This window comes from Pongo abelii, chromosome 7, assembly GCF_028885655.2.
Source record: "Pongo abelii isolate AG06213 chromosome 7, NHGRI_mPonAbe1-v2.0_pri, whole genome shotgun sequence".
NCBI lineage: Eukaryota > Metazoa > Chordata > Mammalia > Primates > Hominidae > Pongo > Pongo abelii.
In genome coordinates this window covers 11,698,524-11,724,869 of record NC_071992.2, presented here as the reverse complement: position 1 = coordinate 11,724,869, position 26,346 = coordinate 11,698,524, and the positions used below count along the sequence as shown (strand labels likewise).

Below are 26,346 nucleotides of genomic sequence, written 5' to 3'. Positions count from 1 at the left end.
GGCGGTGTTGGAGAGGTATGCAACCATGATTGGGCTTAGCATGAGGGAGGCCTTGGTGGTAATGAAATAGTTCAGGATCTTCACTGAGATAATAATGGTTACACAATCCACAAATGTGATAAAGGGGCACAGAGCTATATGAGCAGATGGTACCAATGCCGATTTCCTGGTTTCATCATCCTGTACTGTAGTTACGTAAGATGTAACCACTGGGGAAAACCAGATGAAGGGTACACAGAACCCCTGTACTATCTTTGCAACATCCTGTTCATCTATAAAAAGTTGAGGAAAAAACCCTCATGACTATTAATCAAGGGCTGCAGATGTTTCTTAGATATAAATATATTCAGATCATCCAGTTCAATAGAGAGACGAAAAAATACACAAGCAACACAACATCTATGCTCCAGATGCTCAAGCTCTTTCTTAATTCAGCCTCCAGCCAACAAGGAAGTCAAGTCGTTCCTCAGGCTGGCCCGGACACCTGGTCACATGCTTGTCAACCCCTAACAGCTCACCTCTGACTAGAGGTAAGGTAAAGAAGTTTTGAAATTTAAACCATTATTTTCCACAAAATAGCAACAGCCAATCATTTTCCCACAAAGTTACGATACAGCATCAACCACTGGTGTCTCTGGTGAAGCTCAACAGAAGCTGCTAAGGCCTAACTAACCCCCTTCGATGTAGATTTTTTGTTAAATGAGAAAGAGTTCATTGACTTCAGCAGGACTGCTGTATAGGAGAAAGAAGGCTGATTTTGGAATTGGAGGGACACAGATTTAAAGCCCACGTGTGCCATTTTGGAGCGTTCTAACAATTCTCTCTGTGCCTCAGTTTCCTCACTGCTACAGAGGGGATACTGATGTTTACATGACAGGATTGCTGTGAGGATGAAATGAGAAAAATCCAGCACAGGATTTGGCACACAGGTGCTTAATAAAATGGGAATTCTACGATGGCAGTCAGGAGCTGTAGAAATTAAAATCAGTAGGCTTCCCTTAATGCAAGGGTGATGCTGTTACCCAAGCCAAGAACGTGGTTAACGCCAAGGTTCTGGAACTCTGGATGCTGAAGACAGATCAGCATCGGCACCTAACTAGAGCACCCACAGAGCTACTGCTACCTTAATGGCCCGCACTACCATGGTTTCCAGGACTCTGGAGGTAGGTGACCTCCAGTAACACCTTGCCCTCTGCAATGCCAAATATAAACCCAGGTCGACGCGGCTATGAGAGTCAAGCGAAGCAACAACATGCAACAATCCCGCCAACTGAGGATGGGAGCCGAAAGAGGTTGTATTTTCAAACAAATCTGATCAAAGGCCTCCTGCCTTTGACTATAAAGGCTGTTGTAACTAACAAGGTAAGGTTTCTTAGCAATAGTCTACTCAAGGAAGGTACTGGTATACCTCAATAAAAGCAAACTTAACATATGAAAATCCACATGGATGTCAAAGATAAATGAAAAGGTCATTTTGCTTTATAGAAAGATATTCTGTTTGTCTTAAATGTGATTACATTTAAATAGATTCTGTTTTCTGCACACATGCGGGCATATGTCAAATGGAAAATACTGCCTAGATGCGACCTCCTCGGTGTGGCACACAGGCCAGCAGCAGCATCACCTGGGAGCTCCTCGGATGGGGATGTACAGGCCCTCAGCCCCCACCCAGGCTTCCTGAGTTGGAATCTGCAGTTTGACAAGGAAGACCTGTACACACGGCAGGACTTGAGGAGCTCTGTCCTCAGGGTTACTCACGACCTGGAAGCCAGAAGCTCTCAGTACAGCTGCATGGCAGGCTTTCCCCGTGTTCTCAACCCTTGCCCCTTACTAAACGTCAGAATAACTGCTGCAACAGTTGGGGAGGTATTGAAAAAAAATTTTTTTAAATTTTTCTCCTTTTGTAACACAGATAACTGACCCTGACCCAAGATTTAATTTAATCGGTCTTGGGCAGAACCCTGGCATTAGCGTTTGTTTAAAGCTCATTAGGCAATGCCAGGAAGACCTTGTTGAGAACTATGGCTACAGACGGAGAGCAGGGCCTGGTAGAAGACCGCCTCACCAACAGGTAGGACATAAATTTATCACTGGAAGAAAACACTGAACTGGAAGAGAGAGAGAAAGATGTGACTAATGGAAATCTCACACAAAACACCATGTTGCATCAGGGTTGATCATCTCTACACACACTGGACCAAAAGAGATTTTCCTGGGGCTAGCATTAGGGAACTGCTTTTGAAGCTCCTCAAACACAGGTGGGTGTCTCACTTTAATATGACTTAGCTACCAAAGAGTCAAGTAACCCCACACAGTGTTGAAAACCTCAAGGTACCCAACACCAATAAATTCTCAAACAGAAATCTGCCAGAGGATCAGAAACCTCTGATCTCTTACAACTAAGAGCTTTCTGCACCAAACACATAAATTCTCTTAAAGTTCTACAAAAGCCCACAAGTAATATTTCCCTCCCTGATCTGTTCAACTGTACATTTTCAAAGAGGGTGTCCGGGAAGGCAAAGGCTGGGGGTGGTGGGTGAGCGGCAGGCAGAAGAGAGAGGATCAATGTGCAGGGATATGGAAACGCCAGTACAGAAGGCACGTGAGCCCCACGGGGCTGGGGAGATGGGGGTTATCTCAAGCTATTGGAGGGACGTGGAGTTGATACAAAGGCTCAGGGTGTGATCGTGGGGTGGGGGCAGCTGTTGGGCAGAGCAAAGGAGATGGAGTGCAAGAGGCGCAGGACTGGAATTCTAGTTCTTCCTGAGGACAAGGAGACGACTGAGAGAGTCAAGGAAGTGGGGTTGGAGAGGAGGCTGGGATAAGCCAGAGGCCACGTCCTTGGTGAATAAGGAAGAGTGGCCTAGTCCAGGTCTCACGGTGAGCACTGAGGGCAGAGGTGCAACCAGAAGCCAGCCTGTCTGACCATGGCTCTTTCCAGCAGCCCCTTGTGAAGGAGCAGCCAGCATGGCCTGATGTCAGAGTGGCTCCTCCCTAGTGACCACTGCCTATCTAGTGGCTCAGCATAGTCCACGCAGGCACCAAAGCCAGGTATCCTTTCCCAGCCTGCTGCTTCCATCTGCTGAGGGTGCAGGGGCAGACAAGGGCTAAAAGACACGGGAATTTAGTCCCAGTCCGCACAGGGAATCACCAAACGAGACTTCTAACCACTGGTAATTCTGGACTCTCTAAAAATTATTACTATTAAAAAACAAATATCTACCACCCTAGAAATAAAGATTTCTGTCAGTCTGGAAAAATGCCAGGAATCAATAAACCAAGTCTTTTTTGTTCTATGGTCACCAAGGGCCCTGGCTACAATCCAAGAAAAGAACATCAGTACAACATACCAGATTAGCTGAGTAACAGTGGTCACAACCATATATTCCAGATTTTCTCAGACAATGCCAGTTCTAAATATTTTTAGCCTGTTATCTTTAGAAATCCATAATCCTAATATATCTCAAACTATATCCAGGGCTGTCTCTTACACTTAAGAATGGCACAAAAAATTCTTTGCAATATTATATAGCCCAATTTAATAATTAGAATAAATTATGGAGATCATTCCATTGAGGGTGTAGTCACCCCATTCTTTTCTTCTAGTTGTAAGGCAAATAATATTGTATAACAGAGGAAACCCCCCATCAAACCCCCTTATAGATGGTGCTGATCTAGCGCTGTCTCAAATGCTGTTAGAATGGGACAGGCTGGTTCTAGAGAATGAAGGTGACATGCTTCCTCCCACCTCCATTCCAAATGGAGTAATGCAGTTTGAGCAGAACGGACAAAATCCCTCCCCTTCTCGGCCATGGAAGAGAGATTTTCCCCTCTGATTATATCGGCAATGGGTATTCTTCCCCAAGTTTAATCTAGTCCTCACACCAAAACAAAAAGAACAAAAGCCAAACACCAGAAAACACTTATTCTTTTTAAGATTCCTTATAAAACATATTATCTACCCACTAATATTATTAAAAGGATCATATCTAGGCTGTGTATGAAGCCTCCAAAGTGTTTTGGAAACTTTGTCAGAAAAGTACTAGTCATAGATAGAAACAGTCCTATACACAGGTGAAAATCAGACAGTATTAAAGCGGAACACGGAACCTGTACGTGGCTTTATACCTCAGGAGTCTTCTTACTCTGTCTTTTCCCAAAAATGCAGTCCAGATCTGTTTTGCTCCGAGATGATAGATCCTTCCCTAGAAAAACAACGTGATGCTTTTCAGTAAGACCGTTCTTCCTAAAAGAAGGAGCGCAGACATGAACTATGCAGCACCTCAAAGGAAAATGGCTTTTGGGAAAGAAACAATTTTGTAACTACTGACTTTCTACCCACTTTTTCATTACAACTCTTTCATTAGTAAACAAAATTAATTAAATTTTAAAACCAAGTAAATGTTTTAGAACCAGAACTCTTGACATTCTCTTAACTGTAGAAACAACCTAGATCATACTGACTGCAAGGAAAGCTAAATTCTACAGCTCACCCTACTCCCGCTATGCCCTCAAGGTGCAATTCCTGGGTCTCTGGGTTCCTCATTTAAAAATAGATCTCATTTGCTACAGAGACATGAGCTACTTACTTAGAAGATTATGAAATACGGATGAAAAAATACTACTAGATACACAGCTCCAAACTCTACATATGCACATGAATGAGAACGTATCATATTCAACACACAGGACCTTAATAATTAACTCAACAAATACAAATTTTAAAAGAATATATGTAAATAAAAAATACTGTATAAGGGTGACAGGGTTTCAGATTTTTCTTCTTAAAATGTTCTTTACTGCTCTAGCTATATTGTCTCTAAATAAAAGGCTACATAGGGAGAGCAGGAAATTAAATGGCTCTATGGTTCTTATTTAAAACACTAAACTCTTTAATTTCAAACCCACAAACCAACTAATTTAAAATTCACTTCTTCGGAATTTCTCCTTCTACCCAGTAATCCTCTGTGAGCAGTCGGCCAAATCTATTCCCATTTGTCAATGGCATGGTAAATGCATTTTAAAACATAACTACTCCATGTAAAGGCTTGAGGCTCTGGGCGAGGGAGGTTCTGGGTCAGACACAGGAATGTGAGTCTCATGCTGGAAGCCGAGTTCCACCGTCACAGACTCACTTGTCTTCTTGGTTTCCTGTAGCACATTGACTTGGCAAAGTAATGTCATGACCCAGAAGGTTCTAGTTCACTGACTATCACTGGGGCACTTAAATATGCTATTGCTCAGTGACTCCGTGAAATTAAAAAAACAAAACACCCTTCAATTTAATGCAAAACCAGGTGCCAAAACCAGTTTCCTAGGCAGCAGTACCAGATGAAGTGGCCCAGGCGGTATGACCTGTTCCTGCCAGGAGGGCAGGCTCTTCTGGGCTCTGCCTGCTGCTCTCCTTCCTACCTGAGCTTGACACTAAGCCCTCCTGCTTCTCATTTATGATTAAATAGGACCTACACAAAAAGACCCAAAAGAAAACCTATTTAAGAATAGACGATGCACATCACAGATAGGGCAGAAAATGAACCGGGAAAGTGGAGAAGAAAACTGGTTGTAGCAGGAAGAGGTGGACAAACTCATCGGCGGTGTAGAGATGTCCTCACAGCTTTGCTGCCAGCACAACCCATTTTCCAATGCAAAGCACAATTTGTACTTCAGAAAAGGCAGCTGTACTTAATTCAAAATGTGTACTGGCCATCTATCCCTAACCTATCCTCTGGAATACGGACACTCTAGAAAATGCAAATTAGGATCTCTTTTACAGCAATTCGACTAAAAGGAATGCTGGAGGGATTAAGAAGAGAGGGGACATGCGAGATCACAGTTCTAAAACACGATGTCAAAATATGAACACACAGAGATTCAAAACAGATCTGAAAGTCAAAGGCAAAACTGTCAAGCTGGCAGAGACACTAAGCTATACCAATGAAGGTGCAACTGTGTCTAAAGTTTTGATGATGGATTCTTGTATCAGAAATTTTTATCCTTTAGCAAAGTTCACTTAAGTAAATGTAGAAACCAGGATTGTTACAGGCCTTGCTCTGGATTTGATCTGGAAAACAAGAACACAGAGAAGAAAGAGTCAGAGACCAGTGGAAAGGAACATAAAAGGTGGACAAAAAGGTGAAGATGGAAGTGACCTTGAGATAGTTACTAATTAATGGTCCTGATGGAAAGCTTATAAACACCAGGAAATTATGACCACTTTTGAATAAATACCACAAATTTAAAAAGCATTTAAAAAGCTTATTTGTTTCAGTTCTGAATTATGGTCAAATCATACAAAATACTGTTGATAAACTTAGAGAAAAGGACAATTAAGAAAACTGAATAGGAAACAGATCTATCTGGATTTGGTTCATCTATTAGTCTTCAATGCGTAACATTTCCAGTACCAGTAAGAAAGGCACCTGCAAGGATGAGCAGGTGCTTTCTCGGAAGAACACTCTATTCAGGATCGTTTTAGCTGTTTGTCTAATAATCATGATTATCAGCTTCTCAGTCTATCAGAGTAGCTACTGGGAAGGGAGGAACGTTACTGCTATAGTCAGACACATTTACAATATCAAGAAATCCACATGGGAGGCAACTAAAACTTTCATAGACACGAGAACTTAGGAATCAAGATGATTTGGAAACAGTTTAGCAATAACCCAACAAGCTGTATTAGAACTGAGGCTCAAAAAACCAACTCTACGGAAAAGCAGAGTTGAGCTGCCAAGAGTAAAGAAGCAAAGGGCAAGGAATATGTTTGCTAAAATAAAAAAACACTTACGGTTTATGTAGGTAGCTTCAATAGTTTAGAAAATTCATTTGCATTATTCAATCAAGAAGGACAAATAAAATGACATACTTTTATTTTTATTTTTTTAAATGGCAAACACACAGAACTGGCAGTCAACTGAAGGCAGAAGATAAGGGTAACTCCACTAAAAGACACCATAAACCAGGAAAGTGGAAAGAGTCAGTGTGGGTGACACAGGTCAGACCCTAATAACCAATAGTAAGAGTCAGAATTTTCAAAAAGCCTACAAGGTGCTACCTGATATTTATTTAAATGTCAAAAGAATCAGAAGAGGAAATTGAATGCTCCTCACTATCAGTGTGCGACTGAGGGGCGGGGCTGACTGCGCTGTGAATACCAATTCTGTATTTCCCGACCAGGAAGTCGAGCACCTGAACATGCGTTAGGCATGTAGTTTCCTTGTTTCAGAAGCACATAAAGTAGCCCAAACTCTCAAAGGATTAAGAAGTCTGCAAGATTCCCAGGATAAAGCTGCACAATTACAGTTTATGCAACTTTCATCCAACGACTGCATAACTGAGGGGAGGAAGCACTGCTCTCCTGCTCTCCTGCCAACGTCTCACCATCCAGTCAGAAAACCTCAAAAATGGCTTTGTATCGATTGACATTTTCCCCTCTGCAGATATAGCCTCTATCTGCAGAGATCTTTTGCATTAAAAAAAAAAAAAAACCACAAACCAAGCTGGAGTTGAGCCTTTAAATAAGTATGGATAAAACTGAATTTTAAAATTATACAATAAATTAGCTCAAGTTAGAATTATAAACTCAGGACCAGGGAAAGGAATAATTATATATCAGAACTAAAATGATATAACCAACCAGGCGCAGTGGCTCACACCTGTAGTCCCAGCACGTTGGGAGGCTAAGGCAGGAGGATCACTTGAGCCCAGAAAGTCAAGTCTGCAGTGAGCTGAGATTGTTCCTCTGTGCTCCAGCCTGGGCAACAGAGTGAGATCCTGTCTCAAAATAAAAATAAAAATAATGATATAGCCGATATTCAGGCAGTAGCAACTTTTACAACACTATTTGCTACTGTAATCTTACTAGAGTAAAATTTTTATCTTCATTCTTACCAAGCTATGTACAATTCCATCTTCCTGTTTGATTTCCTGGACCATACATCAGTTACAATATGAATCATCCTCATCAACTAAGTGAATGAGTTATTGTCATTATCAGCATACCCACTAGTTAAAATCTTTATTATCTATAATGCTGAAAAAGCAAAAGTTCCATAAAATGGGTCATTTCTAATAAATCATAAAACAGAACCTACCTTAGAACTTAATAGTCACTTACAAATGTATCCACATTTTACAAAAGAGGAAACTGAGTCTGAAGGGAAATGGGTAGGTGACTTGTCTGAGCGAGTAATGGCCAGAGTGAGATTTTCTGTGATCTAAGATAGTCCACCCTAGAGGAAACTTTAAAATAAGTTTGCACCGTGATTGGAAAGCTAGATGGTAAACCATTCTTTTCTTCACTCCCTGGACTTTTGCTTCCTTCTCTCTTTCCTACACAGGTCCAGTCTGCATGTCCTTCCCGTCTCCACTCCAGCTCTTCTCTGGTCCGAGACTCTTTCTGTTCTGCATACTAACTCCCTCTTCTCCCCAGGCAAAGCTAATAGATACAGAACCCTCGCTGGAAGACAGAAAACGAAGGCACGAGGTACCCAGCGGTCTGACAGGGTCACCCAGCAAAGGAGAGGCTTAACTAGAAATAGAAAGCAGATGCTCCCGGCATCCATTAGATTAAAGCAGATTACAGAGGCTTATCCCAGCCTCAGCAAATGCTTCAGATGAAATCATGCATGCAGTCTGGCACCAAAGGAAAATTAGAAGATTCTACCTGTAAAAGTGAAAGCATAAAAGGCTGCCACATCATCCGAAAGTTACAGGTCACTGAGTTTTATTAGTTTGCTCTGCAACAGCACCTTCTGTGATCTCTAGTTTTTTTCTACAGTCTAATGAAAAAAGAAGTGCTATTTCAGGGATTGGGCATGAAGTGAGCATGTACCCTCTCTTCAAAAGGACTGAGGGCCAAGGAAGCCTGTATTCTGTTCCGTAGCAGGCTGGGGTGGGGAAGAACCCCAGTCAGAAGGGATACGGGTGACAGCCAAGAAAGTTCCACGTGAGAGAAATAAGGGATGAAGCAGAAGAGCCATGGCTGCTGGAGAGGCAAGAGAGGCCCAGCCTCTCCCTGCACACAATCCCCAATCCACTCAGCTCTGCCATGGCCTCTCACCTCAACCAAACCCAGCCCTAACTTTTGGGCTCCTGGCCCTAAATGAAAAGCATCATCAATACTTCAGAGTAGTGGGAATTCCAGCTCCCACTGCTATCCAGGCTGGTTGTACAAGTTAAGAGCTTCCCAGCAATGCCCTGATACGCATGACATTCCTAGAAGACCAAAGCAAAGAGATGTGCTTTTCCTGACATATCAAGGTAGAAACACATCCAACCTCCCAGAGAAGAACCATCAATAGAGACTACATATCAAAGCATCAGCAGCAGCATCACGCTTCTTATGTAAACTATGTAACAAGTAGGTTTCTAATTCATGATACTGTTCTACAGGCAAACAACTGGGGAGTTGGTTCTATTAAGTTAAATTGTTTCTTTCCAATGCAAGATCGCCACCTAGTGGCTGAAGAGGACAACCACATGCACAAATGATTTCACATACTGGGAAGGGGCTGGGGAGGTGGTGATGAAGGAACACGAATTCTCACCCAGTTCTCAAAGGGCTTTCTACCCGACTTGGCAACGACTATGGAATGCCTACGCTGTGAAATGGAGAAATTACATGGAATAAAGGGTCAACCAGGGAGTGGGCTTTATCACACTGGAGGTCTCAATATAGAACATAATTCTCTAACCTGGCATATTAAGAGCTATTTAACACCAACATTCAGCTGTGAAAAAACACCATGCAGCTAAAAATGTTGGGCAAGAAATTAAAATTATTTTCTGACCTAGCTACATAAAGTCCCTTTTTCCTCTAAATATAAGCTGATTCCATGTTTTAGCTCAGCCACAGGACTTGTTCACAGTCTAAAGTCTAATCTGGGTCCCATCTCAGATCTCCTAGATCTGAATTCTAACAAGATCCTCAGGCACACCACAGTCAATGCGAGGACTCCAGCACTGTTTCACAGCAATGCAGTGGGAGCTGTCCATAACGCATGAAGCCACTATTGGCCAAGAGCTAAAATGCTTCAAGCAACTCAGGACAAACACATAGATTTCAACAACAAGTAAAGAAACGCTTAATCTTACCTTTTGTGAATTTCATATAGTGAACACGGTTTTTGGAGATTTTGGACTTTTCCTCAAGGCTAAAAGATTTCTTTTCTTTCTTGTCTGAGGAATCTTTAAAAAAGATGAAAAATAAAAACATTAAAGTCTTTGTAATCCAATCTCATTTATTCTCCTAACAGTGGATAGTCTTGAAAGAAAATTTTAGGAGCCCTATCATTTATGATTGAACTCTTTCATTCATTTGCTCTGCAACAGCACCCTTCTGCTGGATCTCTGTTTTCTTTCTACGGGTCAAATGATTAGAAATATTTCTTTAATTTGCATACTATGGATCAGGCCAGGCTGCCCTCCAGAAATTTAGAAAATCCTTGAGGAAGAAATAAAAACTTGTGTTCACACAAAAATCTAGACACAAATGTTCATATTAGCCTTATTCATCATAGCAAAATACCAAAAATCACCCTCAAGTCCTTCAACGTGTGCAGCTGACCAACCCCTGGGCCATCCTTACAGTGGAATACCACTCCACAGTGAAGAGGGGCGGCCGCTGCCACCGCAACGGCCAAGACAAACTCCAGGACATTGTGCTTAGTCAAAGAGGTCCATCTACAAACATATGACTCCATCTACAGAACATTCTCGACATGACAAAACTATAGAGAGAGAGGACAGATGAATGGTTTCCAGGGGACAAGGATGAAGGTACAGTGGGTACAAATACAAAGATGAGGCATGAGGTTGCTGTGCCGTGGTAGCCAATCCTGTATCTTCGCTGTCGTGGTTGCTGCATGAATCTACACTTGTGATAAAATTGCACAGAACCATATGCCCGTGTACAAATGAATGGAGACCAAAAAAAAAAAAAAATGATGAAAACTGGCTAAGGTTTGTGGTGCAGTTAACAGTAACACCAAGTGTCGACTTCTCAGTTTCGAAAAGCCACAGCAATGTAATGTCTCTCCATCCTGGGAGAACAGGGGGAAAGACGTTCAGGACTCTGTATTATTTTGCAAATTCCTACAAGCCTGTAATTATTTCAAAATAAAAAGTTCCTTTAAAAAGTGAATAAAGGTAAGACAGGTTAAATGATCATCTAAATACAGATCAGAGATGACGATTAGGTGACGCGTGACGGAGCAGCACTGGCTCTGAGCCACCTCTTCAGGGTTTTGGGAAGGACAACTGGCAGGGCAAAAGGAGCAGGAACACACCATTGAGGAAGACATCCGAGTGGGAACGCCTTTGACAGAAGGGAAAATGTGAGCCAGAAAGTAGTCCCTTGCTGAAATACCAGAGCAGGTTGATCTGAGGTTAGAGTCAATTATAAATTAGCTAGCCGCCTGCATTCTCTCACCTGTATCTGCTTGTCAGGTTCAGACAGAAAAGTGCCACAGAAACAGATCATAGGTAGAAGAGAGACTAAATTTTCCTACAGTTTTAAGAACATTCAGATATGAGGCTAGAGAAATTGGAAAAAAAGTGGCCGGGCGTGGTGGCTCATGCCTGTAATCCCAGCACTTCGGGAGGCCAAGGCAGGCAGATCATGAGGTCAGGAGATAGAGACCATCCTGGCTAACATGGTGAAACCCCAACTCTACTAAAAATACAAAAAAAATTAGCCGGGTGTGGTGGCGTGCGCCTGTAGTCCCAGCTACTCGGGAGGCTGAGGCAGGAGAATGGCGTGAACCTGGGAGGCGGAGCTTGCAGTGAACCGAGATCGCGCCACTGCCTGGGTGACAGAGCGAGACTCCATCTCAAAAAAAAAAAAAATTCCAACAAACCAACCTTCTTCAGAGGATATAAGAGAAATTGAAAAAAAAGAAACTCTCACCCTAATAGTGGAGCCAAACAAGCACATGTCCATTCAACAGCATGTGACTGCACTGCAGTCCCTCCCAGGAGTCACTTATTTCAAAGGCAAATTGGGAACTATACAGCAGGCTCGGAAGAACGTGAAGGCAGATGTTCACAATTGAGGCAAAGCCCAGCACGGGTTCATTATTTCCACAAGCTGAAACATTCTCTTCTGCAGCCACTTCCCAGGGACACCTTGGATTTTTTTGCAAGGACATCCTACTAGTAAATTCCTCCCTTTTGCACTTCATGTGGCACATGACATTTTCAATGCTGATGTTCCAATCACAAATCACAGAGGAAGTTATCAGCTTAAAGTGGCTCCTACTGACTGCAAGTGTATGAGGGACGAGGCGCTGGACTGGAGGCTTTCCATGAATTCTTGGATTTCCTTCCCACAGCCACTCCATAAGAGAGCTGCTGTGATGCCTGAACTCACTAGAGAGGACGACACTGATGAGACACACCCAGGAAGCCACCGCGATGGGACCGAAGCCCAGGCAGACATGACTGAGAGGCCACATCCTGAACCACCACACCGTGCCCTCACAGAGCAGCTCTCAGCCTTGACAGGACAGAAGAATCACCTGGGGAGCATCTCTACCTTCTCAGTACGCAGGTAACAAGAAGGATGCGTGAGCACCGCCAGGCCTTGAGGAATCACTTTCTATCTATTTCTTCACGTGCACTCATGCCTGAAACTGCTCGGAGACTGATTTATGCACCAATCTGGCCGTCCTTTCCTGGGTGCCGCCTCCTACTTTACAAAGGAAAGGCACAACTTTCCTCTTACCGGGATCAATGAGGGACAAGGGAAAATACTGTTGTCAAAGCAGCAATCAAAGCAGCTGGCCCAGCCCCCACACCCCTACGCCAACCCAGTTCATCAGGAGGTACACTGCCAAAGAGATGTGTTTAATAAACATTCATTAAAATTTATAACAGATCTGCCAATTTTATTAACTGTAATCTACTAATCATGAGGGTGGGTACAGTGGCTCACGCCTGTAACCCCAGCACCTTGAGAGGCTGAGGTGGGTGGATCACAAGGTCAGGAGTTGGAGACCAGCCTGACCAACATGGTGAAACCCCGTCTCTACTAAAAATACAAAAATTAGCCAGGCGTGGTGGCGTGCACCTGTAATCCCAGCTACTCAGGAGGCTGAGGCAGGAGAATCGCTTGAACCCGGGAGGCGGAGGTTGCAGTGAGCCAAGATTGTGCCACTGCCCTCCAGCCTGGGCTACAGAGCGAGACTCCATCTCAAAAAAAAAAAACAAAAAAAAGAGAGAGAAAATAAAACCCTAGATTCCTTATGAAATCCTTCAGAGTAAAGTAAATTTTCTGGCCTTAATCGTGGTTTATGGCTCTAGATTTGCCAGCCACACTATCAGGAGGCTTACAGTGCTGAGTATCTCCGCTTGCTTTTCTTAGATGTTGTAACGCATTCAGTCCTCACAACCACCTTCCAAGGACGATACTACTGCTTCCATTTGACCAAAGAGGAAATCGAGGTACAGCCATGTTCAGCAATTTACCGAAGGTCATATAAATGAAAAGTCAGACCAGGATTAAAATCCAGGCAGTCTGACTCTGGTGTTTGTCTCTAAACCACTGCATTCTACTTAATCTCCAAGTCTTATATGGTCATGCTTACATTCTTACATTCTTTTTTTTTTTTTGGAGATGGAGTTTCACTCTTGTTGCCCAGGCTGGAGTGCAGTGGCGTGATCTCGCCTCACCACAACCTCTGTCTCCCGGGTTCAAGCGATTCTCCTGCCTCAGCCTCCAAGTAGCTGGGACTACAGGCATGCGCCACCGCGCCCAGCTAATTTTGTATTTTTAGTAGAGACAGGGTTTCTCCATGTTGGTCAGGCTGGTCTCAAACTCCCGACCTCAGGTGATCCGACCGCCTCAGCCTCCCAAAGTGCTGGGATTACACCGTGCCCAGCCAAGCTTACATTCTTATCTGTATTTCTACTGAGTTCAACTGTGATCGTAAATATCAAGATGTTTTCTGTGTATAATTAGTAAGGAATAGTGTCCTTGAACTTTACTACTTCACAGATCCTGCATTTCCTAATATGAGTCACTCAGTATTTTCAGAAAACATTTTCCTTATCTTTTTCTTCTTTTAATAAATTATTGCCCTTCATGTTAGGACAACACACAGAACTGTTAGGATATTTCAAAATCATGATCCTATGGATAAGGAAAACTGTCCAAGTTATACATTCCAACAAAAAGTCCAATCTGGTTAGCAAAAATACCAACAAAGCACCTTTCCCTTCATGCTGTTGGGCTCACTTCCACACACAGCACTGCAATAAACCTTCCTATGGTTAGATGTGTGCTGTGATTTTACCAGGTAATTACCAGCATATTCTGCTAGCTACCTCCAAGCAGGACTGTCTTATACCTCTGCAGATCCTCACACCTAAACTAATACCCAGCACACAGCTCAATAAATGTTTGCTGAACTCCAGTCTAATTCATTATTTCACTCCACAAAATTCTCTTTCAATCTACCAAATATCTTTTGATTATTCACACATGATACACAAGGAATAGACTTTATAAACTAGAATGTTTATAAAAATGCTTGCAGATTACAACAAAATCCAATTAAAAAATGGGCAAAGTACTTAGACATTTCTTCAAAGAAAATATAAAAATGGCCAATAAGGGATGAAAAGATGCTTAACTCAGTGATTAGGGAAATGGAAATCCAAATCACAATGAGACATCATCTCACACCCATTTGGATGGCTACTATGAAAAATATAAAAGATAATTATTGGCGAGGATATGGCGAAATTGGAACTCTTATGCACTGTTGATGTAGCCACTATAGAAAAACAGTATGGCAGCTCCTCAAAAAGTTAAAAATAGAACTACTATATGATCCAGCAATCCACTCCCGGGCATTACCCAAAGGAAAGGAAATCAGCATGTTGCAGAGGTACCTGCAAACCCACGTTCACCCCAGCACTATTCATAACAGCCAAGACATGCAATCAACCCAAGTGTCCACCAACACATGAACGGGGAAACATGTGGTGCATACACACCACGGAATACTATTTACCCTTACGAAAGAATGAGAGTTTTTCATTTGAGGCAATATGGGTGAGCTTGGAGAACATTAAGTGAAATAAGCCAGGCACAGATAAATATCGCATATTCTCGTTCATATGGAAAAGCTAAAAGAGTTGAGCTCATAAAACTAGATAGCAGAACAGTGGTTATTAGAGCTGGGTAAGGAGAATAGCTAGGTGGGAACAGCTAAAGATTGGCTAATGGAAATAAAAGTCCCACTAGATAAGAGGAAAAAGCTCTAGTGTTCTATAGCACTGTAGGGTGACTATAGTAAATAATATTTTATTGTATATTTTCAAATAGCTAGAAGAACAGATTTTAAATGCTCCCAACACAAAGAAATAATAAATGTCTGAAGTGATGTATATGCTAATTAAGTTGATGAACACAACACATGTGTACATTACAAACTGTGCACAGGTATTGACATATCACACTGTACTCAATAAATATGTATAATTATGTGTCAATTAAAAATAATAAAAGCAAAAAACAAAAAGTAGATAAACATATTTTCACTGAGAACTTATGTCATCTGATTTCCCTACCTGCGGTTTCCTGCCCATGGCAAGTGTTCAGTTCGGCCAGAAGCTGGTTAAAATCATCCTGATGGGCAATCCAGTTGTCCTGAAAACATCAAAGAAATGAATGAGAGGTAAGCCTGTAGTTTACTTACACTGACTGAGATGATACATTTTGGAATCAAGGAAATCCAGTGGTTAATTAAGAAATTTTAAATGTTCCATCAAAATACTATTTGATAAATTTAAGTGGATTCAAGAAATAATATAAAGTTAAAACGCTCTTTATCCAGGTCAATATTAAAAAGGGGTTTCCTAGAAGCTTAAGGCCTGATTTCACATGTGAATGACTTATCGATCAAGTCAATTTATAGTAAATAATCAACAGGCAACCTGTATGCTAAATGTTAAAGTAAAACATAATGAAATTACTATTTTTTTCTCACTAGGGGAAATTCCATAGTTCAAAGGACAAGAACCATGAGGGACACAGAAATGCTCCTTTGCTCAGTAGAAATTAAAATCTTCTAATGACTCGAATCAACTCCAATTTTACAAAACTCTGAGGAAGGGGAGGAGGGAGGACCTTAAGTCCCCTGAATCAATGAGTTCCCATTTGCAAGGTGGTTACCTAATAAGTTTATTATAAAAAAATGAACTTGGCTTTTATAAGAGAATGAAGATCTCCCAAACAAGTGGGAAGCAGGGTTTCAATGTAGGACTCTGCCGTACTCACATTCTTACGCATTTTTAAGAATGCTTAAGGTAAAGGAATATGGAATAGGTTTACTGGGCAATACTTCTTCTAAGAAAATAAGTTTATCTGTGTTATCTATCTCTCAACAACTACATTTGAAATCAAACTTAAACTCTTTCTTTAGTGGCTAAAAATTTTAGCTCCACCAATCCACTACTCAGAGATACTGAACTAACCAAAGTAATTCAATTTACCTAAAGTAATTCCCCAGATTTCCTACCAGATTCTGTTGGCTGCAAAAACTTAGAAACAAAACTTTTCAGTTTAGATCCTTTCCAAAAGGGAACAATGATACTTAAAATGAAAAGCGCGATAGGCCACTGACTCTGAATTACAGTGCCATGCATTCAAAGCGTCAGTGTTCAAGAGGAAACGTGAATGAAAAGAAGTGCTGCACCAATTGTCAGAAGCAGACAAACCAATCAACTTTCAGATTTACAAGACTGAAGCCAATTATGCAAAGACACCCAGGAGGCACAGACTGCTGCTCACTTCATTACTGATGGTAGCTCCGAGTCCCAGGTGGTTATTTTTCACTTGAACTTTAATGTGATCTGTGGCTCCTTGCTCCTGAGCCCCTAAACCCTGTGGAGATTAAACACAGAGAGTTAGAACATGCCTCTCACTGACACTCAGAAGCAGAGCACTGCTACAAAACTCACAGATGCCTATGGCAGGTGTTCTGAGTTGATGATTCTCTCCATTAAATACTTTCACGAAGCAACATGGGGGAGGACTCTAAGTCCTCTGCATCAATTAGCACTCATCTGTAAGATTTTCCAGGTAAGGGAAGATCAAGTGCAAAGACCCGAAGGTGGGAAAAAACTCAGTGTACTGGGAAACCTCAGAGGCACCCAGGGTGGCTTCTGCAAATGAAGGAATGAAGGAAATAGGATGACAGAGGGGCTAGATCTCACATAACCTACGGGAGGAATTTGGATTTTATTTTAAAGACAATGGAAAACCACTGGTCTTTTAAGAATGACATGATCTAATTTCCATATTTTAAAAGATCATTCTGACTGCTGTATAGCAAATGGGCCAGAGGAGAAAAAGGAGGGAGGAAGGGAGGCAGCTGAGAGTCTGACGAGTCAGTGAGCGCAAGTGATGACAGTGGCTGAAGCAGGGCTCTGCCCTGCATGGAGAAGAGATGACTGGGGTGCGGGAGGCTGGAGAAAAATGACGACTGGGGCTGCGGGAGGCTGGAGAAGAATGACGACTGGGGCTGCGGGAGGCTGGAGAAAAATGACGACTGGGGCTGCGGGAGGCTGGAGAAGAATGACGACTGGGGCTGCGGGAGGCTGGAGAAGAATAACGACTGGGGCTGCGGGAGGCTGGAGAAGAGACGACTGGGGTGCGGGAGGCTGGAGAAAAATGACGACTGGGGCTGCGGGAGGCTGGAGAAGAATGACGACTGGGGCTGCGGGAGGCTGGAGAAGAGATGACTGGGGGTGCGGGAGGCTGGAGAAGAATGACGACTGGGGCTGCGGGAGGCTGAAGAAGAATGAAGACTGGGGTGCGGGAGGCTGGAGAATGACGACTGGGGTGCGGGAGGCTGGAGAAGAGATGACGGGGGGTGCGGGAGGCTGGAGAAGAATGACAACTGGGGCTGCGGGAGGCTGGAGAAGGGACGACTGGGGTGCGGGAGGCTGGAGAAGAATGACGACTGGGGGTGCGGGAGGCTGAAGAGACGACGGGTGCGGGAGGCTGGAGAAGAGATGACTGGGGGTGCGGGAGGCTGGAGAAGAATGACGACTGGGGTGCAGGAGGCTGGAGAAGAGATGACTGGGGGTGCGGGAGGCTGGAGAAGAATGACGACTGTGGTGCGGGAGGCTGGAGAAGAATGACGACTGGGGTGCAGGAGGCTGGAGAAGAGATGACTGGGGGTGCGGGAGGCTGGAGAAGAATGACGACTGGGGCTGCGGGAGGCTGGAGAAGAATGACGACTGGGGCAGCGGGAGGCTGGAGAAGAACGACGACTGGGGCTGCGGGAGGCTGGAGAAGAATGACGACTGTGGTGCGGGAGGCTGGAGAAGAGACGACTGGGGCTGCGGGAGGCTGGAGAAGAGATGACTGGGGGTGCGCGAGGCTGGAGAAGAATGACGACTCGGGCTGCGGGAGGCTGGAGAAGAACGACGACTGGGGCTGCGGGAGGCTGGAGAAGAACGACGACTGGGGCAGCGGGAGGCTGGAGAAGAACGACGACTGGGGCTGCGGGAGGCTGGAGAAGAATGACGACTGTGGTGCGGGAGGCTGGAGAAGAGACGACTGGGGCTGCGGGAGGCTGGAGAAGAGATGACTGCGGGTGCGCGAGGCTTGAGAAGAATGACGACTCGGGCTGCGGGAGGCTGGAGAAGAATGACGACTGGGGCTGCGGGAGGCTGGAGAAGAATGACGACTGGGGCTGCGGGAGGCTGGAGAAGAATGACGACTGGGGCTGCGGGAGGCTGGAGAAGAATGACGACTCGGGCTGCGGGAGGCTGGAGAAGAATGACGACTCGGGCTGCGGGAGGCTGGAGAAGAATGACGACTGGGGCTGCGGGAGGCTGGAGAATGACGACTGGGGCCGCGGAAGGCAAGAGGGTGGAGGAATCAAGCATGACTCTCAGGTTTCTGGCCTGTGTAAGTGGCAGACGGTACCATGTATGAAAAATGGGGGAAACCTGGGAAAAATATATTTGGGGGAATCAAGAGTTTTATAATAGAAATGATACCCTTGAAATGCTTACTCAAGTGGAAATATCAAGTAGGCTATTGAATTTACAAATCTAGAGCTCAGAGGACAGAACTGGACTCGATATAGAAAAATGACAGTTCCCAAACTTTAGCTAACTCGAAGTGTGGCAAGGGAATGAATGAGATGACCGCAGCAGAGTGCAAAAAAGGGGCCTGAGGTTGAGCCTCAAGGAGCTCTAATAATCAAAAGTCTACAGAAAGAAGAGACAGCAACAAATTTAGGAGTGGCAAGTGAGGTTAAAAGAAGAGCAGAAGAGACAATAGTACTGTGGAGGCCAAGACAGAAGTATTTCAAGGAGAGAGTAGTCAATTACATCCAGCACTGCTGAGGAGTTAAGTAATGTGAGAACAAAACAAGGGCCCACTGATTTGGCACTTAGAGATCGCTAAAGACCTCAACAAGAACCATTTAAGTGTAGAGGTATCAGCAGAAGCTCTACTGGAGTCAAGAACAAATGGAAGGGGAAAAAGCGTGTAGCCTAGTTGCAATGTCTATGAAAGATGCTAAGCATGGCAGCTTAAATGATAGAGAGTTGACACTTACGTCCAATCCTAATTTATCATCATAAGGTCACAACAATTTTTGATTTGGGATCAAAATCACTTACTGATCCAAAGCATAAGTTTCTTCCAGTCTCCTAAGAAGGAAGTTTTCCCCTAATTTCTAATCTCTTTTCATAGCTCAGATTTTTTCTGCTTTTCTCCAAAATACCTTTCCTTTAGACCACCCCATCTTCTCTAGCATCCGCTGGCCAAACTTGGAATCGTCATTACTCCAGGCAGTGTTCTGAGGATCCACAGCCCACTTCTGCTTCCGCCGACCTGTAAATGAAAAAGCATTATCATCAGCAACGCACCACTACCTTTCAGACCTGGAAAATACCACACAAACATACACATGCATAACTTTGTGTATTTTATGTATGTATGTAAAATATGACATACATTACAATACAGAAATTAATTCAACACTCAACAGAATGTTAACAGACTGGATCATTTATCCTGATTTCCCTAATAAATGTATATTCTAGACATATAAGTTGACCTCTTAAGATTAAAATTGAAATGTTCCCTCATAATGTGGCAAAGCAAATGCTCAATATACTAGAGCTGGGCCTTCCATACTCCACCATCAGCACAACTGAAAGCACCTGTGGACACCAGTGTCCTCATCACCATCAGCAATAGTAGCAGCAGCATTACAGCTTCCACTGCCATGCGTTACTACATACAAAAGAATATGCAATACCAAGGATGCACTTAAAATAGTAAATGCCAATTATCCAACCTGAGACCTGCTCCAAATGCTGTACATAATAAAGATTCAATTTTCACAGTAACCCAACGAGTGTGGATAGTACCATTGTCACTGGCAGATATGAAAATCTGAGGCTTAGAGAAAGAAATTTGCCCAACATCCCCAAGCAAAATCCAGACCCTTTAAACCAACCTTGGTCCTACTGACTTCAAAGCTTATATTCTTGATCCACAACATACAATAGTCATTATGCTCTTGGGGAGAGTCAACTGTACCCTCCACACGTGTGACCTACAGATAATAACAATCCCATCCCTCTCACTGAGATGCCCTGAAGCCCTCTGACCCCTCTTTGAACTTCTAGAATAACTTATCTGTTTCTTAACATCCGCTGTATTAGGGCTATTTATAACCACCTTTCCGGTTTCCCATTAGACCATCATCTCCTTAGGGCTCATATTCATGTCTTTTTTCTGAGGCTTCGTTGCAAGAAGTAAAAAAATCACTGTGCCCACAGCAGGCACTCAATAAATATGTGAATGGAATAAATGATAAAAATGAAGAACGGAAAGAGGAAGAAAGGAGGAAAGAAGAGGGAGAGGAAAAAAGGAAGGAGTATAACTGAATTAAGGGAACTGCTTTGAATCTCATCAAAGCAACTTTTTTTAATGCATATAAATTACTGATCATTATGAACTCAAGCTTATCACTGTAGTTTTAAGGAAAATTATGACAAAAATAAAGAACTCCAAAGGTTCAAAGAACAAGAATATGAAACCCAAAAGTAGACTGTGGCCAAATGAGAAATTTGGAGGTGTCATTATCTGCCACATCAATATAAGCACATTGTCTCACCATCAACACAACCCCTCCTACCTTGCCCATCTCATCACATAATTAAAAAATAACAGGACCCCCTGTCAAAGGGGCTCACTGTGGCACACATAAAATCAATAGAGGCCCATAACTATGCACACTCCAGCAAAAATACGAAACCCTTTACAAATACACGGGCAGAAAAAAAGGCCCTTAACAAAGCAAAACAAGTTGGGCTCGAATTTGTAGTGTTTTGCAGAAAAAAAAAGGTGACCCAAAAATGTTCCATCTAAATTACCCCTTTACTTATCTTGGCAAATACTCAGCATAACACTGCCTCTGCTAATGAAAAACACACCAGAGGGAAGCCTGTTAGCCAGTATTCTATATGCAAGCTGGCATCAGTGTGTCAGAGTTCATGTGTCTATGCAGTGCTTGCCAGGGGTCTTTGACTAGGGCTTGTACGAAGGAAACAGTTTTGAGAATAAGCTCACACTCTGCAATAAGAATTGCACACGCTTTATATTACATACTTATATAAAACAAACTATAACGCCTACACAAGAGATTAGCTATTCGAGGTCAGTTTCTCTCCCCTGGGGAAATGGCAGTTAGCTTCAATCAATGGGATCACACCACTGTTTCCAAACAAGGATGTTGGCGGGGGGGGGGGTGGTGGCAGTTCCCCATTGAAAATGAGTAACACTGGGTTAAATTAAATTTAATATTGAAGAATCTCCCAGAAACTTTACTATGCAAATGTGCAGATCCTCTTAGAGGAGGCCAGAGCAGGCCTGCCATGCTTCCCAGACTTACTTGACCAGAACGCTGCTTCCCTGGAACATTTTCTGGCTCTAATGTCACCCAAGTTTCCAGGTGTGGAAAAACATGGTAAGGAAAAGACTGCCTCTGAGCTGTTCCAATTGGATCACCTTTTACATGTCCTTTGTAATTCTCATGCCACAGTCTGTTCTGAGCTCAGATCTCAGCTTTGTTCACTAACACAGAAGGCTTGACTGCTATTCTTTGAAAGGCCTGTTTATAACAGGGAACCCAAGGGTTCCCACCATTCGCAGAACTGGTAAGAGCGGCTCATTGTGCCTGTTTATGCAAATGATACGGTTTATGCTGAGCGCCTGCTTTCCTTCTGGGAGCCTGGAATTCTGGTGCCTCCCAGGTAGAGGGTGTCCATGTGACCAGCCCCCAGGAAATCCCTGGCACCGAGTCTCTCACTAGCTTCCCTGGTGGGCAACATTCCACATTTGCTGCTAGAACTCACTACTGGAGGAATTAAGCGTGTCATGTGTGACTCCCTGGGGGAGGGCTCTGGAAGCTTGACGCCTGGCTTAGCCTGGACTTTGCCCCATGCATCTTTTCCTTCTGCCGGCTTTGCTCTACATCCTTCTGCTGTAATAAATCTTAGCAGTGAGTGCGACTATATGCTGAGTCCTGTGCCTGAATCCCCCAGCACATCCCTGAATCTGGGGATGATCTTGGGGACCCTTGACACGATCTGGAACAGCAGTGTTTACAGCATGGCGCTGGGCCTCAGGTAGAATGCCCTGAATCTGCAGAATCACTATTTGGGATGTATTTAACCATCCTCTAGCAGGTACTCCTATGTGGAGATCTAACTGTAAATGGGCCTGTCGGGATACTTTTGGGGCAAATCCAATAAAAACCATTCACACAACAGCTCAATACCACATGACTTATGCTAAGATCCCATTTACTCTAAAGGGCGTGTTGAGTCCCAAGAGCCAGGGGCAGAAGTTTTAAACAATCTCTCAAAATTCAGAGGTTGATCAGGAGACAATTGTTACACTAAATTAAATTTGGCCTGAGGAGGCCTCCGTACTTGAGTCCTTACATAAGGAACTACAACGTACGTTAGAACTCAAAGGAAGCGAAAGCCTATCGTAGGAGTATACTCTTATAACATATGAGTCTCAATCCATTACAGCAGCTGGGCTTCAATCACAGGCAGCCAGCTGATTCAAATAAGGCAAATCAGAGCGGTAACCCTAACCAAGTTGCCTCTGTACCTCCTTTCCGTTCACTGTCCATAAATACTGCCTGACCGCATAGCAGGTTGGAGTTCTTAGAACCCGTTCTAGTTCTGAAGGCTGCCCAATTCTTGAATCATTCTTTGCTCAATCAAACTCTGCATAATTTGTCAAAGGTTTTTCTTCTTAACAACACCAGTCCTAAGTATCTAATTACAGAAGATGCTATACCCATTTAGCAAATTATGAAAAAGAAAACACAAAAATATTACGTATTATAATGACAAGGATTTGACAATTTGGAATAACGTTGGGAAGAGAACTGAAAACCGTCTCTTGAAATCATGTAATCTGAATTACTGATGTCTACAAATAGCACTTTACACCTCTATACTTCAGACTTTTCAAACTATGTTCTGTTCACCATCTCACTGATTTAAGGCCACCTAGGGATAAAAATAGTAAGAGAAGATTTTGTGGCCTCACAAACACTGATCAAAGGAACAGACATAAAAGAATAGCAGAACTAGGGCCAAAGTCGCCAAGTGCATGCTGAATTAAGCAAACATCAAAGAATACGAAAACCAGAAGAGATCTTAGCTATCTAGGCTCTAACCCTGACTCCTCATTTTTTACTGGTGAAAAAATAGAACCTACGGGTTCAGTCTAAAACATACTCATTTCTATGAGTCTCCGCTGGTCTTACTGGCAAGAACATAAAGATACAGAGATAACTGGATCAAATTTGCCATTTTCTAGCTCAATGACTAGGGGCAAATTATTTTCCTTTGAACGTCAATTTCTGCCCCTGTAAAATCGGGATGGTGCCTGACCCATTTCGTTTTGTGCTCCTAGTCCTCCATCCTCTTAGAAAAGAGAGTGCTAACAGCATTTATTTCACAAAATCCCTGTGCTGGTCTGCTTGATCTGTTAAATAAGCTGTTTCTGTCCTTTGCTCTCTATACAACTCGCCAAGCAGGACCCGCTTTTCAGGATCAAAACATGACTGCCATCTGGCGGCAAGCGACCTTAGCTACAGGTACAATTCGGAAGTTCAGCAGCCTCTCCAGAGACAGGGGTTTCACCGACTCCATAAAGTGAAGGTAAATGTCAAAGGTAAACAGGCAGGACGGGGCGCTGTGGCCAACTAACAAGGTCAAAAACGCCAGTCTCACTTACAATTACTTATTAGCCCTGCACTCCCCCGCTAAGTGGCTGACGTCCCATATTTGAGACTTCTAACTCCTTTGCTTTTTCTTTTTCTGGGTTCAAGACATCTTGGACAATGTGATTACAGTTTGAAGTGATTCTTCTGCTCAACCTTCTCTTTTTAACCTGAGGAAGCTGAGGTCCGGGGGAGTGAAGCAACCAGTCCGGGTCCCCATAAAGGGCGGCGGCGTGGCCAGTCCCGGGATCCGGTGTTCTGACCCACTCCGCGCGCGCCCCAGGGTGATTCTGAGGACGGCGTCTCCGGGAGACACTCGCGGTCTCTCTCACTAGCAGACCTGCGGCCAACTTTCGGGGAGCTCTGCGGCGAGCAGGACAATCAGAGCCGGGCTCGGCTCCCCGGTCCCCCGATCCCATGCGCCAGGCGCGCAGGGAACCCGAGCTCCCAGCCACTCCGGGCTGCCGTGCGCGTCACCCGGCATCTTCACCGACGCGCCCCGGTCGGGCCTCCGCTCCCGACACTCACGCTCAGCCAGCATAGACATGTCTGAGAGCCTGTGATACCGCGGCCTCTGGACCTGGGTGACTGCGGCCACTGGGCGGGCAGGAGACTCCAGGAGAATCAGGACGTGCGTAACTCCCTTGCCGGCGGACTGCAGCGAACGGGGCGCGTGCTGGTGACGTCAGTGGCGCGCGACTCGCTCCTCGAACACGTGGCGGCGAGGGGGCGGAGCAGGGCGGAGCAACCTGGGGCGGTGACGGGACAAACAGGGACTGAGGGGGCGGTGGCCTCCCTGCGGGAGGTGGAGAAAGGAGTACGTATTCGCTCATTGGCTAGAGGGAGTGAGCGCACTAAGTGATTGATGTGAGTAAAGCCCGCCGGGCGTGTCTGCCGCGGAGCAGGCGCTCACGTGGGTTACCTGTAGGGTCTCCATCAGGAAGCCCCAGGTGCCGGCAAGGAGGGTAGTGGAAAGACGTTACCTGCCCTGAAGCAGCTCAGCCTCACGGGGGAAAGAAATGTGTAAAGAGTTGAACTTAGGGTCATGGATGTTGTATGGACAAGGAGTTTGAAAAACTTGGCTGGAGGGGAGGACTTTGCATTGTAACGTCCCATCTCTTCCTCGTACCCTACCTCTGCTTTCTGAGATAGATAAACAAATGGATGAGAGATAGATAAATAGATAGATAGATGATAGGTAGGTAGATAGATGATAGATAGATAGTAGATAGATATCAGAAGATAGGTATGCTATCTATCGGTTTTTGTATGGGATCCCACACAAAATAGTTCTGGGGAAAATGTTATCTCTTTAATGGGATGCCTTCAACAAGGCAAAGGTTTTATTTATTTTCTCCACCACAGTGCACATACTGTAAGGTTGCCTTTATTATATCCATTTCTGTATTCGTACCAACACCTCGCAAAATAATGTGAGTATGGTAAGGCTCCATAGATGTTTGCAAAATTTAATTAAAGTGTCCCTGTCTCCAGGGGAGTTCTAATAAGCTCCTAGCTATAACACTTTTAAGTATGGTAAAGACATGTTTTTGGATGAGTGACTCTCCAGTAAACTTCAGGTGACAGTGCACACAGAAGCCTTTCCTACATAAAAGGAAGGTAAAAAGAGCACCACTCAGGTGCCAAGAAAAGCAATTGAAGGACTAGATTCCTGTGTACAATGAAATTCTCCCTTTAACTAGGAATCTGGACCAAAAAGGTAAACTCTAGTTTCATAAAAGTTAGAAGAAACACAAAAGGATGCTTATAGCTATCAGTGAATAGTCGGGGGGTGAGGGGAGGCAAGTGAATGGAATTTTCCCAGCCAAGGCAGGGAAGCTGTGGCATTGTGACAAAGGGAACAAGGTTAAAAGTAGGGCGTTGGACTCAGGAAGGCAGGATCACAAAAATCTTAGGATAATTAGCAGATCTATTTGATTATGCCAAAGAGAGTGGAAGGTAGTTATATAGAATGGAGAATACTGCATTAGTCGGGAAATCAGTGTTTTTCAAGCACCTCCTGTGTTGGTATATGATTTCAGAAAGGTCATTTTGTCTC

At 43.9% G+C, this 26,346-nt stretch overlaps 1 protein-coding gene across 3 annotated transcripts in view; it reads right to left on the bottom strand.

Annotated features, from left to right (window-relative positions):
* PINX1 (PIN2 (TERF1) interacting telomerase inhibitor 1) overlaps positions 1-24,996 on the bottom strand; it is a 76,322-nt gene extending 51,326 nt beyond the window's left edge. The window contains exons 1-6 of one of the 3 annotated variants that reach the window (XM_002818810.5): positions 24,816-24,996; positions 19,752-19,861; positions 16,796-16,888; positions 15,574-15,652; positions 10,093-10,185; positions 4,129-4,205 (exon numbers count right to left, since the gene is read on the bottom strand). In XM_002818810.5, coding sequence (XP_002818856.2) covers positions 4,129-4,205; positions 10,093-10,185; positions 15,574-15,652; positions 16,796-16,888; positions 19,752-19,861; positions 24,816-24,834 — 471 coding nt within the window. In that variant the 5' untranslated portion in view covers positions 24,835-24,996. The remainder of the gene's footprint in view (positions 1-4,128; positions 4,206-10,092; positions 10,186-15,573; positions 15,653-16,795; positions 16,889-19,751; positions 19,862-24,815) is intronic. The other 2 variants (XM_063726508.1, XM_054561173.2) reach the window with 2 other exon arrangements.
* Positions 24,997-26,346: the final 1,350 nt, after the last annotated feature.